General features: G+C 36.3%; 1 protein-coding gene and 2 non-coding genes across 3 annotated transcripts; 1 reads left to right on the plus strand and 2 right to left on the minus strand.

Moving 5' to 3' along the window:
* Positions 1–4,771: 4,771 nt before the first annotated feature.
* On the plus strand, positions 4,772–4,879 carry LOC112787565 (small nucleolar RNA R71). The gene has a single exon (XR_003194971.1). It is a non-coding gene; the product is annotated as a small nucleolar RNA R71 (small nucleolar RNA).
* Positions 4,880–9,375: 4,496 nt separating this feature from the next.
* On the minus strand, positions 9,376–10,638 carry LOC112786171 (protein FAR1-RELATED SEQUENCE 5-like). Its single transcript, XM_025829578.1, has one exon. It carries the CDS (start codon positions 10,636–10,638, stop codon positions 9,376–9,378), a length of 1,263 nt encoding a protein of 420 aa, XP_025685363.1.
* Positions 10,639–17,175: 6,537 nt separating this feature from the next.
* LOC112787932 (small nucleolar RNA R71) lies at positions 17,176–17,283 on the minus strand. The gene has a single exon (XR_003195317.1). It is a non-coding gene; the product is annotated as a small nucleolar RNA R71 (small nucleolar RNA).
* Positions 17,284–17,865: the final 582 nt, after the last annotated feature.

The following is a 17,865-nucleotide window of genomic DNA, read 5'->3' on the forward strand; positions in this document are numbered from 1 at the left end:
TCATCAAACACTCGGAAGGCACAAAAGAAAAGTATAGCAAATCACAAGAATGAATTCTAACTACAATTGAATACAAAGAATTAACAACAACAATCAAGGAAATCACAATTATCATGAATTACCTCAAATTGCATTATTGAAAGGGAATAAAAGAAACAACAATCTATCCAAAACAAAGTGAAGAATTATAAGAATTAAAGTACATAACTAGAGAGAGGAAGAGGAGAAGATTAAGAATTGGCAAAGGAGAATTGAATTAAGGCATGAATTAAACCTAGATCTAAGAAGAGAGATTAACCCTAACCTAATCCTAATCCTAGAGAGAAGTGAGAATTCTTGACGGTTTAGAATTTCTCAAATAAAATCTCATCGAAGTATAGTTTCTAAACCAAGCAATAATCCTTTCATACAAAAAGTTGTTTGTCACTAAAACAAATCCCTAAATTTATAAACCGAAGTATTCGAACCTCGGGTCGTTCTCCCTAGGAATTGTAATGAAGTGGTTTGTTATTGGTTGTGAGTTATTTTGGGGTTTTAAGATTTTGTACAAGAAATATAAATGGCAAAGAAAATAAACTAACAACTAACAAAGCTCTTGGCAAGATATGAGAACTAGAAATCCTATCCTAGTTATCCTCCTCAATTGTGATGAGAATTGTTCATTGCTCCCACTTAGTCAACCTCTAACCATAGAGGAGAGTCAAGTGGATGAATCAATTTGATTCCTCAAGTCCTAATTAACTCCTAAAGGAAAGACTAGCTTTAGAGGCATTCAAATCAATTAGCAATCTCTAATTATCAATCAACAAAGGAATTAGATAACTCAAGAGTCGCTAATCACTCTACCTAGGCCAAGAGGAACAAAATCTATACAAAAATCCAATCAAGCATTTCATCAAACACTCGGAAGGCACAAAAGAAAAGTATAGAAAATCACAACAAGAATGAATTCTAACTACAATTGAATACAAAGAATTAACAACAACAATCAAGTAAATCACAATTATCATGAATTACCTCAAATTGCATTATTGAAAGGGAATAAAAGAAACAACAATCTATCTAAAACAAAGTGAAGAATTACAAGAATTAAAGTACATAACTAGAGAAAGGAAGAGGAGAAGATTAAGAATTGGCAAAGGAGAATCGAATTAAGGCATGAATTAAACCTAGATCTAAGAAGAGAGATTAACCCTAACCTAATCCTAATCCTAGAGAGAAGTGAGAGCTTCTCTCTCTAAAACAACTCTAAACTAAAGCTATGACTAACTTCCAATCTAATTGTCTCCCCCTTTTAATCCGTGATCCTTTTATTCCTTTCTATCAGTAATTGGCGCCAAAAAATGGGTTCAGAAACCCCTCAAAATCGCCAGGCACGTGTTGCCTTAATGAAGTCATGTGCAGACATCGACGCGTGCGTGCACGGTACGCATGCGCGTACCTGGCTGATTCCACAATGTGCGCGCGAGCGCCTTGTGCGCGTGCGCGTGCTTGGCCGTGATCAATTCTTTGGCTTTTTGTGCTTCTCTCCACTTGCATGCTTCCTTCCTTGCTTCCTTTGATCCATGCCTGGCCTATTTCAATCCTGGAATTACTAGCAAACACATCAAGGCCTCTTATGGAATCAAGGAGAAATCAAAATTCATCAAAATAAGGCCTAAAAAGCATGTTTTTACACTTAAGCACAAATACATGAGAGATAACAAAACCATGCTAATTCATAGGTTAAATGCGAGAAAAGGTCATCAAAATACTCTAAATTCAATACAAGATAAACCCTAAAAATGGGGTTTATCAGATTCATAGGACATTCATAACTTTAAGACATAGTTACTAAATACTAATGATCATGTAATGAAGACACAAACATAGATAAGCACTTAACATAGAGAAAACGAAAAACAGAGAAAGTAAGAACAAGGAATGAGTCCACCTTAGTGATGGTGGTGTTTCTTTCTTGAGGAACCAATGATGTCCTTGAGCTCTTCTATGTCTCTTCCTTGTCTTTGTTGCTCCTCCCTCATTGCTTTTTGATCTTCTCTTATTTCATGAAGGATGATGGAGTGCTCTTGATGTTCCACCCTTAGTTGTCCCATGTTGGAATTTAATTCTCCTAGGGAGGTGTTGATTTGCTCCCAATAGTTGTGTGGAGGAAGATGTATCCCCTGAGGTATCTCAGGGATCTCTTGATTTGTAGTCAAATGTTCTACCACTGAGCTATAGACCCTTTGAGATGAATCTTTCCATCTCCCATGACTCGGAGGTGGAAGCTTTTGTCTTCTCTTTCCCTTTTCTAGAGGTTTCTCCGGTCTTAGGTGGCATCAATGGTAATGGAAAAACAAAAAGCTTATGCTTTTACCACACCAAACTTAGAATGTTGCTCGCCCTCGAGCAAAAGAAGGAAGAATAGAAGAAGAAGAAGAAGATATGGAGAAGATAGAGGGATGTGTTTATGGATGTGAGTGGTGAATGGAAAACAGAAGGGATGACCATGAATGGAGAGAGAGAGGGTGAGGTGGGTGGGGATCCTGTGAGATTCACAGATCCTGAGATGATCCTGTGGTGTCCATAGATCCTGAGGTGTCAAGGATTTACATCCCTGCACCCATTAGGCATGTAAAATGCCTTTGCACACAACTCTGGGCGTTCAGCGCCAGGTTGGTGCCCATTTTGGGTGTTCAACGCCCATTTGTTGCCCATTTCTGGCGTTGAACGCCAGAACCATGCTTGTTCTGGGCGTTCAGCGCCAGCTCTTCTCCAGGGTGCAATTCTGGCGTTCAGCGCCCAGATGCTGCCCATTTTGGGCGTTCACCGCCCAGATACTGCCCATTTTGGGCGTTCAGCGCCAGAACCATGCTCTGTTCTGGCGTTGAACGCCAGACAGATACTTCCTCCAGGGTGTGATTTTTCTTCTGCTGTTTTTGATTCTGTTTTCGATTTTTTGATTTATTTTGTGACTCCACATGATCATGAACCTACAAAGACATATAACTAATAAAAATATAATTAAGTAAAGATTGGGTTGCCTCCCAACAAGCGCTTCTTTAATGTCAATAGCTTGACAGTGGGCTCTCATGGAGCCTCACAGATGTGCAGAGCTTTGTTGAGACCTCCCAATCCCAAACTTAGAGTTTGAATATGGGGGTTTGATACCAAACTTAGAGTTTGGTTGTGGCCTCCCAACACCAAACTTAGAGTTTGACTGTGGGGGCTTTGGTTGACTCTACTTTGAAAGAAGCTTTTTCTGCTTCCTCTCCATGGATGCAGAGAGAGATCCTTGAGTTGTAAACACAAGGTTGTCCTTATTTAATTGAAGGATCAATTCTCCTCTGTCCACATCAATCACAGCTCTTGCTGTGGCTAGGAAAGGTCTTCCTAGGATGATGGATTCATCCTCTTCCTTTCCAGTATCCAGGACTATGAAATCAGCAGGGATGTAAAGGCCTTCAACCTTTACTATCACATCCTCTACTTGTCCATAAGCCTGTTTTCTTGAATTGTCTGCCATCTCTAATGAGATTTTAGCAGCTTGCACCCCATAGATTCCCAGTTTCTCTATTACAGAGAGGGGCATGAGGTTTATTCCTGAACCAAGGTCACACAGAGCCTTAAAGATCATAGTGGCTATGGTACAAGGTATTATGAACTTTCCAGTATCCTGTTTCTTCTGAGGCAATGTCAGTTGATCCAGATCACTTAGTTCATTGGTGAACAAGGGAGGTTCATCTTCCCAAGTCTCAATACCAAATAATTTGGCATTTAGCTTCATGATTGCACCAAGGAACTTGGCAGCTTGCTCTTCAGTAACATCCTCATTTTCTTTAGAAGAGGAATACTCATCAGAGCTCATGAATGGCATAAGGAGGTTCAATGGAATCTCTATGGTCTCTAGATGAGTCTCAGATTCCTTAGGTTCCTCAGAGGGAAGCTCCTTATTGATCACTGGACGTCCCAGGAGGTCTTCCTCCTTGGGATTCACGTCCTTCTCCTCTCTTGTGGGTTCGGCCATGGTAATTAATTCAATGGCCTTGCACTCTCCTTTTGGATTCTCTTCTGTATTGCTTAGGAGAGTACTAGGGGGGATTTCAGTGATCCTTTTACTCAGCTGGCCCACTTGTGCTTCTAAATTTCTAATGGAAGACCTTGTTTCATTCATGAAACTTACAATAGCCTTGGACAGATCAGAGACTAAGTTTTCTAAATTAGAGGTATTTTGTTCAGAGTTCTCTGTCTGTTGCTGAGTGGATGATGGAAAAGGCTTGCTATTGCTAAACCTGTATCTTCCACCATTATTAAAGTCTTGTTGAGGCTTTTGTTGATCCTTCCATGAGAGATTTGGATGATTTCTCCATGATGGATTATAGGTGTTTCCATAAGGTTCACCTAAGTAGTTCACCTCTGCTATTGCAGGGTTTTCAGGATCATAGGCCTCTTCTTCAGAAGGTGCCTCTTGAGTACTATTGGATGCAGCTTGCATTCCATTCAGGCTCTGAGAAATCATATTGACTTGCTGAGTCAATATTTTATTCTGAGCCAATATGGCATTCAGAGTATCAATTTCAAGAACTCCCTTCTTCATAGGCGTCCCATTACTCACAGGATTCCTCTCAGAAGTGTACATGAACTGGTTATTAGCAACCATGTCAATGAGTTCTTGAGCTTCTGCAGGCGTTTTCTTTAGGTGAATGGATCCACCTGCAGAAGTGTCCAATGACATCTTTGATAGCTCAGATAAACCATCATAGAATATATCCAGGATGGTCCATTCTGAAAGCATGTCAGAAGGACACTTTTTGGTCAACTGTTTGTATCTTTCCCAAGCTTCATAGAGGGATTCACCATCTTTTTGTCTGAAGGTTTGAACATCCACTCTAAGCTTGCTCAGCTTTTGAGGAGGAAAGAACTTGGCTAAGAAAGCCGTGACCAGCTTATCCCAAGAGTTCAGGCTATCTTTGGGTTGAGAGTCCAACCATATTCTAGCTCTGTCTTTTACAGCAAAAGGGAAAAGCATGAGCTTGTAGACTTCAGGATCTACTCCATTAGTCTTAACAGTATCACAGATCTGCAAGAATTCAGTTAAGAACTGAAAAGGATCTTCAGATGGAAGTCCATGAAACTTGCAGTTCTGCTGCATCAGAGAAACTAGCTAAGGTTTCAGCTCAAAATTGTTTGCTCCAATGGTAGGAATGGAGATGCTTCTTCCATGTAAATTGGAATTAGGTGCAGTAAAGTCACCAAGCATTCTCCTTGCATTATTATTGTTGGGTTCGGCTGCCATCTCCTTTACTTGTTCGAAATTTTCAATAAGGTTGTCTCTGGATTGTTGAAATTTAGCTTATCTTAGTTTTCTCTTCAGAGTCCTTTCAGGTTCTGGATCAGCTTCAACAAGAATGCTTTTTTCTTTGTCCCTGCTCATAAGAAAGAGAAGAGAAAAAGGAAAGAAGAGGAATCCTCTATGTCACAGTAAAGAGGTTCTTTATTGTTAGTAGAAGAAGAAAAGGAATAGGGGTGAAGAAGAATGAAGAATCCAAACACAAAGGTGATGATAGGAGCAGAGATGTGAGATGAAGAGAAGTGTTAGTAGATGAATACATACATAGAAGGGGATGAGAGGATGAGAGAATTTTCGAAAATAATTTTTGAAAAAGAGTTAGTGATTTTCGAAAATAGTTTTTGAAAAAGGTTAGTAGTTTTTCGAAAATTCAAATAAAAAAATAAAATAATTAGTCTAATTAAAAAGAAATTTTGAAAAAGAGGGAAGATTTTTTCGAAAATTAGAGAGAGAGAGTTAGTTAGGTAGTTTTGAAAAAGGTAAGAAACAAACAAAAAGTTAGTTAGTTAGTTGAAACAAATTTTGAAAAGATAAGAAGTTAGGAAGTTAGAAAAGATAATTTGCAATCACTTTTTTGAAAAAGGTAAGATAAGAAGATATTTTTGAAAAGATATGATAGAAATTAGTTTTTGAAAAAGATTTGATTTTTAAAATCTCAATTAATGACTTGATTCACAAGAAATCACAAGATATGATTCTAGAAGTTAAAGTTTGAATCTTTCTTAACAAGTAAGTAACAAACTTGAAATTTTTGAATCAAAACATTAATTGATGATGTTATTTTCGAAAATATGATGTAAAATTAAGAAAAAGATTTTTGAAAAATATTTTTGAAATTTTCGAAAATAACTAAAAAATAAAAAAAAGATTTGATTTTTGAAAAAGATTTTGAAAAAGATAAGATTTTTTTTTAAATTGAAAATTTGATTTGACTCATAAAAACAACTAGATTTTAAAAATTTTTGAAAAAGTCAAATCTAATTTTCGAAATTTTAAGAGAGAAAAAGGGAAAGATATTTTTTTGATTTTTTAATTTTTATGATGAGAGAGAAAAACAAGAAAAATGATGTAATGCATGAAAGTTATGGATCAAAACAATGAATGCATGCAAGAATGCTATGAATGTCAAGATGAACACCAAGAACACTATGAAGATCATGATGAACATCAAGAACACATTTTTGAAAAATTTTTAATGCAAAGAAAACATGCAAGACACCAAACTTAGAATTCTTTAATGCTTAGACATAAAGAATTCAAGAATGCATATGAAAAATAAGAAAAGACACAAAACATGCAAATGCAAAGATAAAATAAGAAGACTTACCAAGAACAACTTGAAGATCATGAAGAACACTATGAATGCATGAATTTTTTTGAAAAATGCAAGATGAACATGCAATTGACACCAAACTTATAACATGACTCAAGACTCAAACAAGAAACACAAAATATTTTTTTGATTTTTATACTTTTATGATTTTTTTTGTATTTTCTTTTAATTTTTTTGAAAATTATTTGAAAAAGAAAAATAAGGATTCCAAAATTTTTAATATGAATTCCAGGAATCTTATGCTCTTTAGTCTAAAGCTCCAATCAAAGGGTCAGGCATGGCTTAATAGCCAGCCAAGCTTTAGTATGTAACTCAGACATGACAAGCCTAACATGCCCTACAGAGGAATTAGATATGGCTTTACAGCCAGCCAGGCTTCAACATGCTTCATGAAACACTAGAATTCATTCTTAAAAATTCTGAAGAAAAAAAATATTTTTGAAAACATTTTTATTTAAATTTTTTTTTTTAGAAAAATTTTTGAAAACAAAAGGAAAATTTTTGAAATATTTTTGAAAACTTTTTGAAAACAAAATAAGAAGAAAATTACCTAATCTGAGCAACAGGATGAACCGTCAGTTGTTCAAACTCGAACAATCCCCGGCAACGGCGCCAAAAACTTGGTATGCAAAATTGTTACTCAGGTTGTGAATTATTACATATCTTCACAACTTCGCATAACTAACTAGCAAGTGCACTAGGTCGTCCAAGTAATACCTTACGTGAGTAAGGGTCGAATCCCACGGAGATTGTTGGTATGAAGCAAGCTATGGTCACCTTGTAAATCTCAGTCAGGCGGATATAAAATAGTTATGGAGTTTTCGAAATTAATACTAAAATAAGGATAGAAATACTTATGTAAATCATTGGTGAGAATTTCAGATAAGCGTATGGAGATGCATTCATTCCTCTGAACCTCTACTTTCCTGCTGTCTTCATCCAATCCGTCTTACTCCTTTCTATGGCTGGCTTTATGTAAGGATGTCACCGGTGCCAATGGCTACTTTCAATCCTCTCGGGAAAATGGTCCAAATGCTCTGTCACAGCACGGCTAATCGTCTGGAGGCATCACCCTTGTCGTTGGTTGCATCCTATTCCTCTCTGGGAAAATGGTCCGATGCGCTGTCACTGCATGGCTAATCATCTTGGAGGTTCTCGATCATACTGGAATAGAATTTACTATCCTTTTGCGTCTGTCACTACGCCCAGCACTCGCGAGTTTGGAGTTCGTCACAGTCATTCAATCCCAGAGTCCTACTCGGAATACCACGGACAAGGTTTAGACTTTCCGGACTCTCATGAATGCCGCCATCAATCTAGCTTATACCACGAAGATTCTGATTAAGAGATCTAAGAGATACTCATTCAATATAATGTAGAACGGAAGTGGTTGTCAGGCACGCGTTCATAGGGAATGATGATGATTGTCACGTTCATCACATTCAGGTTGAAGTGCGAATGAATATCTTAGAAGCGAAATAAGATGAATTGAATAGAAAATAGTAGTACTTTGCATTAATCTTTGAGGAACAGCAGAGCTCCACACCTTAATCTATGGAGTGTAGAAACTCTACCGTTGAAAATACATAAGTGATAATGGAGTTCATTGGTCTCGGCCCCAGAGGGGAACCGGAGTAACCAAGACTTGATCACAGGATCAAAAATACAATCTAGGATGTCTAATACAATAGTAAAAGGTTCTATTTATAATAAACTAGCTACTAAGGTTTACAGAAGTAAGTAATTGATGCATAAATCCACTTCCGGGGCCCACTTGGTGTGTGCTTGGGCTGAGCTTGAAGTCTACACGTGGAGAGGTCATCCTTGGAGTTGAACGCCAGCTTTTGTGCCAGTTTGGGCGTTGAACTCCACTTTGCAACTTGTTTCTGGCGCTGGACGCCAGAATTGGGCAGAGAGCTGGCGTTGAACGCCAGTTTGCGTTATCTAAACTTGAGAAAAGTATGGACTATTATATATTGATGGAAAGCCCTGGATGTCTACTTTCTAATTCAATTGGAAGCGCGCCATTTTGAGTTCTATAGCTCCAGAAAATTCATTTTGAGTACAGGGAGGTTAGAATCCAACAGCATCAGCAGTCCTTCTTCAACCTCTGAATCTGATTTTTGCTCAAGTCCCTCAATTTCAGCCAGAAAACACCTGAAATCACAGAAAAATACACAAACTCATAGTAAAGTCCAGAAATATGAATTTAACATAAAAACTAATGAAAACATCCCTAAAAGTAACTAGATTCTACTAAAAACATACTAAAAACAATGCCAAAAAGCGTATAAATTATCCGCTCATCACCGGTCCGGTCCAACCAACCGGTTCTCGGCCGGTTTGGTGGTTTTTCAGCGGTTTTGTTTCGAACGGTTATAAATGAAGGATTGGACCGCTTACATTGCTGGTTCCCGGTTGAACCGGTTCGACTGGTCAGTCCGGTCCAATTTTCAGAACTTTGATTATGAGTCATCAAATAATTAATATATATATATAAGTAGCCAGCACGGCAGCACTAAACAACAATTGAATACTAATTACGGTAATTCTAAATAGACAAAAAATATTAATAAAATCTCATTACACCTAGAAAGCATAAGCACAACTATTAGAAGAATGTATAAAATCTCATTAATATAGTGAAAAAGAAAAGATACAAATACGGAACTGATTTTCTTCCCAAAAACATTAAAGTTTATGGAGGTTGCTAACTATCACTATCTAACTCAGCGGTTGCTTTGGTACACATGTCGCCATCGTCCGAACCGATTGCTTCTTTGTCTATAACGTTGTTGTCAATGTCCTTTTGCCAAGGACATGTTGTCTTCTTATGTCCTTCCATTTGACAAACACTACAACGTTGCTGCTTCTTCTTCTTAGATGATTGTCCTGAGCCTCCAGTGGTTGGATGCACATACGGATTGCTACTTCTAGCTACACCTGAGTGAGGTTGATTATCTCCTTCGTCTGCAGCCTTGTAAGATGAGTACAATCCCATAATTAAATCACGTGTCTCTTCATATCTCTCTGGTACTTTAGCAGCAACAGCAGCCAGTTGTTTAGAAAATTCCACTAAAGCACTTTGACGACTAATAACAATAGCATCCCTGCTGAACCCACTTGGATCATTGAGTGTTGATTTAACCTTTTTTGTCCATCTATCCAATACCAATGACCGGAGAATCTCACGGATGTCTCTGTCAACCAGAACTTTCACAATATGTTCGCAGGGAATACCAAATGACTCCATTCGTAAACAGGTACACATGAAGATCAATTTTTCTTGACAAAAATCAACGGTCCACGTAAAATCGGGCCTCCCATGCTTACACACAATGTACTTTATGCAATCATCGGTATTATCTATGTTCAGAACCCGCATTGATCCAGCTCTGGAGAGAAATGGCCGAAAGAAAAGAAATATCTCATGAGTGTATAACTCAGCAGCATATCTCTCTAGCAGCTCTATACAAGTTTGCATGACGGCCACCCCACGTGTAGATTCATAATCAGCATTAAATTCGTTAAAGCGCATGTGTGCTACACACCTTTGAAAATTCTCTACAAAACTTGTCAAATCATACCGCGACCCCACATACCTTCCCACAACTGAGTGTAAACCTTCACATCTTGATGTAGTTCTAAAGCCAGCAAAGAATTTTCCTCTTAGATATGCAGTAGCCCACATATGCTTCTCTTCGTACATGTTGATCACCCACGGCTTATCCTCAATGCCAAATTCTTCAATAAGCTGAACCCACTTACGCTTAAACACGGGAATCTCGTAGTCTCCTGTCATGATTTTTCTAAATTTAGATGTAAACGATGGACTTCCAACATTGCTAGTTGCATTTCTAATAAGGTGCCAAGCACATAATCTATGTCTGACTTTGGGAAATACATCTCTCACTGCATTCCTAATTGCCATGGCCTCATCAGTTATGATTGAGGTCGGGGTCTTGCCCCTCATTGCAAACATGAGCTAACGCAGGAGCCAAATATATGTATCAGTAGTTTCGTCTGCAATTAACGCAGCAGCAAAAACAATTGTTTGGTTGTGGTAGTTAACCCCGCTGAATATTACTAATGGACAACTATACTTGTTCTTCTTGTACGTAGCATCAAAAGCAATAACATCCCCGAAGAGTCGGTAGTCTAGTTGGCTAATCCCATCAGACCAGAACAAATTACGTAACAAACCTCTTGAATCGTGACATGCCTTGAAATATAATTGTGGATCCTTCAACCGCATATCTTCCAACTTCTTCAACACTCGTGCTGCATCACCAGAAATTTGACGCCTTTGCCGAGCAGTCTCATTGTACATATCTCTGGGACCATAGCCAACAAATTCGTACCCGCCTGCTTGACTAGCTAGAAGACTAAAAATATGTGAGGTGCTAATCCCTGACTTTAGCATGTTCATCATTTGCATACTATCTGCCTCTGACATTTTTCTGTGGGCAAGCAACATAGCACTGAATTGTGTATCCAATAGATCATGGTTGTGTTCGTCAGAGAAATAAAAGATATGCCACCTTCCACTTTCTGGTACAAATTTAACATCCATTCGGGCTTCACATCCAGTTCTTGTTTCCAATCTAGGCTCCTTCTTCCTTTTTTCCATCGTGTAATATTTCTCCATCCTGAATCCTTGCCTATGGCATACAAACATTTATCTGTAAATCTCGCCACTACTATTCTTGAAGGTCTTGCTCTTCCTTGCACTAAAGCCCTTCGACTTTGAGTACTTCATATAAAAATCAAATGCAAGCTGCAAAGTAGAAAAGTGGTATTTGCCAATTTCCTCCGCAAAATTCTCACTAAATTTCAAAGATGTAATGTCTTGCACGGAGTCAACCGCATAAGCGGCTTCAACGATATAATCTGACATATCAGATTCAGAAAAAAACGCTCCCTCGGTAAATTCATCTCTGAAATCTTGTTCGAATTCATTCTGTTCATCCATCATATCTTGGTCACTTACTAGCTCTTCTTGTTGGTTAAAGTCATCGTCCTCCAGGTATTGCTCATTCATCTCAGTGTCCGTAAATATACCTGACATCTTAAAATGTCCAATGAAAAAAAAATCAATACACTCCATCTTATAACATTACATAAAATAGATAGATTCGTATATTGCTATCAGGGACGGATCCAGAGATTTTAATATTGAGGTGCTAATTTTTAGATAATTTTTTTTAATCTATAAAAATAATTAACATAGAGTTATTGGAATTAGTTTTTTAATAGATTTATTAAGATACATATAATTATAATCTTTTCCAATAATTTTATTTTTAATATGATAATTACATAAATAAAATATAACTTTAACAATTGTACATTACAAATTTATAAAATACCATATAATTTATAACGGGATTTGCTAAAAATGATCCCATATCTTATTAATTAAAATTCATTCTTTCAAAAGTTTTAAAAAAATTTGAAAATAAATTATAAATTATTAATTAATTGAAAGACACGGTACCATTGTAGAATACAAGATATACGATATCTTTATAAATTTTTTTTACCAATGTAAATTTAGAAGAAGAATTAATATTTTTCTAAAGAAAATAATATCTACAGTACATAATGTGATTACCAAAACATAACTACTTAAGTTATTATTAATATAAAAATATGAATGTTAAATATATTAATATAAAAAAACAAATGATTTTTTAAAAAAATAAATATAGAAATTATTATATAAAAACTAATTTGAAAGGTACAAAGACTTGAGGGTATGATATTAAATTAGTTAGGTAAAAATATTAGTGAATTAACAATTAAGACATAAATCTATTACATAGTGAAAAATAATACATATAAAACTATTAAATTACCTAATATTTGTTTTTATTTTTTAAACACAAATTTTATATATAAGTATAATTTCTTAAAATTTTGGGGGGTTCAGGCCACTACTCGCCCCCTCTAGGTCCGTCCCTGATTGCTAGCTAATTAGTAATAAAAAATAATAACATCTATTTACTTTTTAGTAATTCTCAATGTCTTGTCAGTTAATAAAAGAAAAAAAAATATTTTTTCATTACACAATCAATTTTACGAATAAAGTATCAAAACGAATAATTGGAAAATTAGAGATTCTATCCACTTACCTCGATTTTGTAATCAAAACGATGGATTGTTTTCTGAACACTACAATGAAAAAAATTGATTGGACCTTTGCATTGCTGCAACGGTGATTGTCAATTAACGATGAACAAAAAGTGGATATTAAATACACGGATAAAAAATAAAAAAAATTGGATATTCAGTAGATGGATGGATGTTCGAAAGAAAAACAATGAAATTTTTTATAAAGAGAATGATACACGATTTTAATGGTGGGATTGAATAATTGGTGATGGATTATTCACCAATTTATAATGTTAATATTAAGGAAAAGATAAGATTAGAGTATCTAAATCAAAATAAAACCTTAAAAAAGGAAGATAGAATTTTAAAGATAAGATAGATGAATAAGAAGATAATTTCTAAAAACGAAAACAAGACTGACATAGGCGTAATACATCGCGTTCCAATCAATTGAATTATCATTTCAATCGATTGAATTTGAATTCACACACACTACAATCGATTAAAATTGGCAAATTTATATTGTTTGGGTAAATTAAATCGATTGAGTCACAAAAGCAATCGATTGAATTTGGTGAGACCCAGGTTGTTTTGAAGCATTCAATCGATTGAAAATTCTAAACAATCGATTGAATTACAAAAATCCAATTTTTATTCATCATTCAATCGATTGGAACGTATGACCAATCGATTGAGTTATGCGAAAACTAATCCCCACCAATCAATTGAAGTATCCCTAAACACTGTTCCAATCGATTGTTTTGTTATTTTAATCGATTGGAGTGCACTTAATTACAGTATCAATCGATTGGTTTTATATGCAATCGATTGAAATTGAAATTGATGATAATTCAATCAATTGCATATAAATCCAATCGATTGATACAGTAATTAAGTGCACTCCAATCGATTAAAATAACAAAACAATCGATTGAAATAGTGTTTAGGTGTACTTCAATCGATTGCACTAAGAAAACAATCGATTGAATCCATACAAACACCTGATTGCACCCATTCTTCAATCGATTGCATTCAAAACCAATCGATTGAAGAAGTAACTAAGTGTAATCGAATCGATTGGTAGAACAAATGAATCGATTGGAACAGTGTTTAAGTGTACTTCAATCGATTACACGAAAAAAACACTCGATTGAATCCATACAAACACATTGTTTTCAAGACCTGATTGCATCTTAAGAATATAGATAAACTTAAAAAACCGTTAGCTAAATTCATTCCATCATCGAAGAAGGTCTTACAATTCAAACAAACCTAGTACCTTTAAGAACTCTATATATGAATTGTAAAAATCAAAGCAAGGCATTCTTGTACAAGAATATTGCTATAAAACAATTTCTTCATGGTCCAGGCCTTGGGATGATGCCCCTAGGGTTTGTGATGCCCAGATTAGTGTATATAATATCAATTGCTTCTCCTTGACGATTGATAGCTTCCGTTTGCCTGTCTTGACGCTGCCTCATATCAGCAAATTGTTCCTCCATATATACTCTCATGCTTCGCAATTCATCCATCAAATCTCGCATTGTTGGCGAAGGAGGGGGTGGTTGGGGAGGTTCCTGTGATTGTGCTTGCACCTCAGGGTCTTGTGGTTGTCCTTGGACCTGAGGTTCTTGGGCATTCGGATCTCTTTCCATCTGTCTTAGAGTGTTGTCATCAATCTTGGCTACATTACTCAAGATGACACTTTTCTCTTCACTCAAGTCAATTCCAAGCCAGGTGAAAATCTTGGTCCAATGGCAGGCATATCCTAAACCAACACTTGATTTTCCTTTCTTCATTTCAAGCATATGATGAACCATAAAATAAGGCCAATTTATCTCCTTTCCAGTCACCATAGCCCAAAGCACTAAAATATCTTCGTTAAACAAGATTCCATGATTATGTTTTCTTGGAATCAACATGTATGAAAACAAATACATCAATATACGCTGCTCATTACCCAACCCACTGCAACTTATATTACCTCTAGCATCCATTTGTGGATTCTCATACTATAGACTCTGCAAACCAATGATCCTATTATATTCACCCCATTCCTTAGCTGCCCCAATACCTCCAGTAAATTTTGCCCCATGATAAACTAAATTCTATTGTTCAGCTAGTTCTTGCAAAGTAACTCTATAATGCTGTGACCCTAAATCAAACTCAATCAGCGGTATTACCTCCTCACCGTCTTCATCAGGTTCAGGAACAACATAATTTAAAGTACTATAAACAGCCCTAACCAAGTTCGGGTAATAATCAAGCCTAGTTTGTACAAAATTGATTAAGTGCTGTGTTTGCAAAGCATTCCAGACCAAGTTATAATGTCTACCATGAATGAACTCGGCTGTTATGTACCTGGGAGGAACAATTGGCCTTGACTCAAACTTCTCCACATAGTTTTTCAGTGCCCTTTGAGACGGCAGCCACCTTGCCATGTAATGTGATGAAGCAACCAGTCTGGCGGAAGCAGAGCTTTCTCCCTCAACCTTGGCTCTTTTGGTGTTCTTAGTTCTGGCCATTTTGGGGATATTAATTTGGTGGGTTTTGTAAGGAATTGGTTGAGGTTTAATAATACGTATGTAGGACGAAGTGGATGTTGGTGAGATTGGAGAAGAAGAGAGAAGAAGATGAAGCTTTCTGGTTCGATGAGAGAAGAGAGCGGTGCAGAAATGGGGGTTCGAATATTTTAAAACGTTACTTCTAACTCAATACGCATGGTTTGGGTTTAATATATAGCGATTTTGAAATTGCAATCGATTGGATTACAATACCAATCGATTGAAAGCTGAAAAAAACACATTTAGGTCACTTACCAATCGATTGAAGTTTCAAACCAATCGATTGAATTAGAAGTTACGTGCAAAGTTCAATCGATTTTTAGCCGTAACCAATCGAGTGAAGATTGAGACCAATCGATTGTTTGGAAGAATTTAATCGATTGAAAATCATAAACAATCGATTGAATTACATAAATTTCACATTTAATTCATTGTTCAATCGATTGGTTACTATGACCAATCGATTGATTTATGCAAAACCATGCTTACCAGCAATATACAATCGATTGTTTAGTGATAAACTAAAATCCAATCGATTGGGTTAAATTTCAATCGATTGGTTTGATAGTCCAATCGATTGGTTTTCAGCGAAACACGATTTCATGACTCCTCAGGAACGTCTCGGATCGAATGTAATATTTTAATCGATTGGGATCAATGGAGGATATAATTGTTGTTGTTTTTGTATTTGATTGTTAATGAACATGATAGATTTATGATAAATTAATTATTTATAAAATAAAAAATCATTTTTATAATTATATAAAATATATAGGGTCAATTTATAATTAAAATTAGTTAAAGGACTATGTAGCAGTTGTTAAAAAATCTTAAAAAACATGTTTTCTACTTGGATCACTAAGTGGTCCAAAGGTTCCTGGACCACCGAATCCTTTGCCTTGTTTGTTTCTTATCTTTTTCAAAACTACCTAACTAACTCTGTCTCTCTAACTTTCGAAAATCCCTTCCCTCTTTTTCAAAAATTCTTTTTAATTAACTAATTGTTTCAATTTTTTATTTTAATTTGATTTCATTCCTAATTTTCGAAAATCATTAACCCCTTTTCAAAATTTTATTTTCGAAAATCCTCCTTCTCTCTCATCTCCTTCTATTTATTTATTCATCTACTAACACTTCATCTCACCCAAATTTGAACCCCCTCTGCCATCTGTGTTCGAATTTTCTCTTCTCCCTTCTTTACATTACATTCTTTTCTTCTTCTACTCACACAGGGGAACCTTTATACCTGGGTAAAAAGGATCCCTATTATTATTATTTTTCTGTTCCCTCTTTTTCATATGAGCAAGAGCAAGGACAAGAACATTCTTGTTGAAGCAGACCCTGAACCTGAAAGGACTCTGAAGAGGAAACTAAGAGAAGCTAAAATACAACAATCCAGAGATAACCTTACAGAAATTTTCAAACAGGAAGAGGAGATGGCAGCCGAAAATAATAATAATGCAAGGAGGATGCATGGTGACTTTACTGCACCTAATTCCAATTTACATGGAAGAAGCATCTCCATCCCTACCATTGGAGCAAACAATTTTGAGCTAAAACCTCAATTAGTTTCTTTGATGCAACAAAACTGCAAGTTTCATGGACTTCCATCTGAAGATCCTTTTCAGTTCTTAACTAAATTCTTGCATATTTGTGATACTGTTAAGACTAATGGAGTAGATCCTGAAGTCTACAGGCTCATGCTTTTCCCGTTTGCTGTAAGAGACAGAGCTAGAGTGTGGTTGGACTCTCAACCCAAAGATAGCCTGAACTCTTGGGATAAGCTGCTCACGGCTTTCTTAGCCAAGTTCTTTCCTCCTCAAAAGCTGAGTAAGCTTAGAGTGGATGTTCAAACCTTCAGACAGAAGGAAGGTGAATCCCTCTATGAAGCTTGGGAAAGATACAAGCAACTGACCAAAAAGTGTCCTTCTGACATGCTTTCAGAATGGACCATCCTGGATATATTCTATGATGGTCTGTCCGAATTAGCTAAGATGTCATTGGATACTTCTGCAGGTGGATCCATTCACCTAAAGAAAACGCCTGCAGAAGCTCAAGAACTCATTGACATGGTTGCTAATAACCAGTTCATGTACACTTCTGAGAGGAATCCTGTGAGTAATGGGACGCCTCAGAAGAAGGGAGTTCTTGAAATTGATACTCTGAATGCCATATTGGCCCAGAATAAAATATTGACTCAACAAGTCAATATGATTTTTCAGAGTCTGAATAGAATGCAAGCTGCATCCAACAGTACTCAAGAGGCATCTTCTGAAGAAGAAGGTTATGATCCAGAAAACTCTGCAATAGCAGAGGTGAATTACATGGGTGAACCATATGGAAACACCTATAATCCCTCATAGAGAAATCACCCAAATCTCTCATGGAAGGATCAACAAAAGCCTCAACAAGGCTTTAATAATGGTGGAAGAAACAGGTTTAGCAATAGCAAGCCTTTTCCATCATCCACTCAGCAACAGACAGAGAACTCTGAATAAAATACCTCTAATTTAGCAAACTTA

The sequence above is a fragment of the Arachis hypogaea genome, chromosome 20 (genome assembly GCF_003086295.3).
Source record: "Arachis hypogaea cultivar Tifrunner chromosome 20, arahy.Tifrunner.gnm2.J5K5, whole genome shotgun sequence".
Classification (NCBI taxonomy): domain Eukaryota; kingdom Viridiplantae; phylum Streptophyta; class Magnoliopsida; order Fabales; family Fabaceae; genus Arachis; species Arachis hypogaea.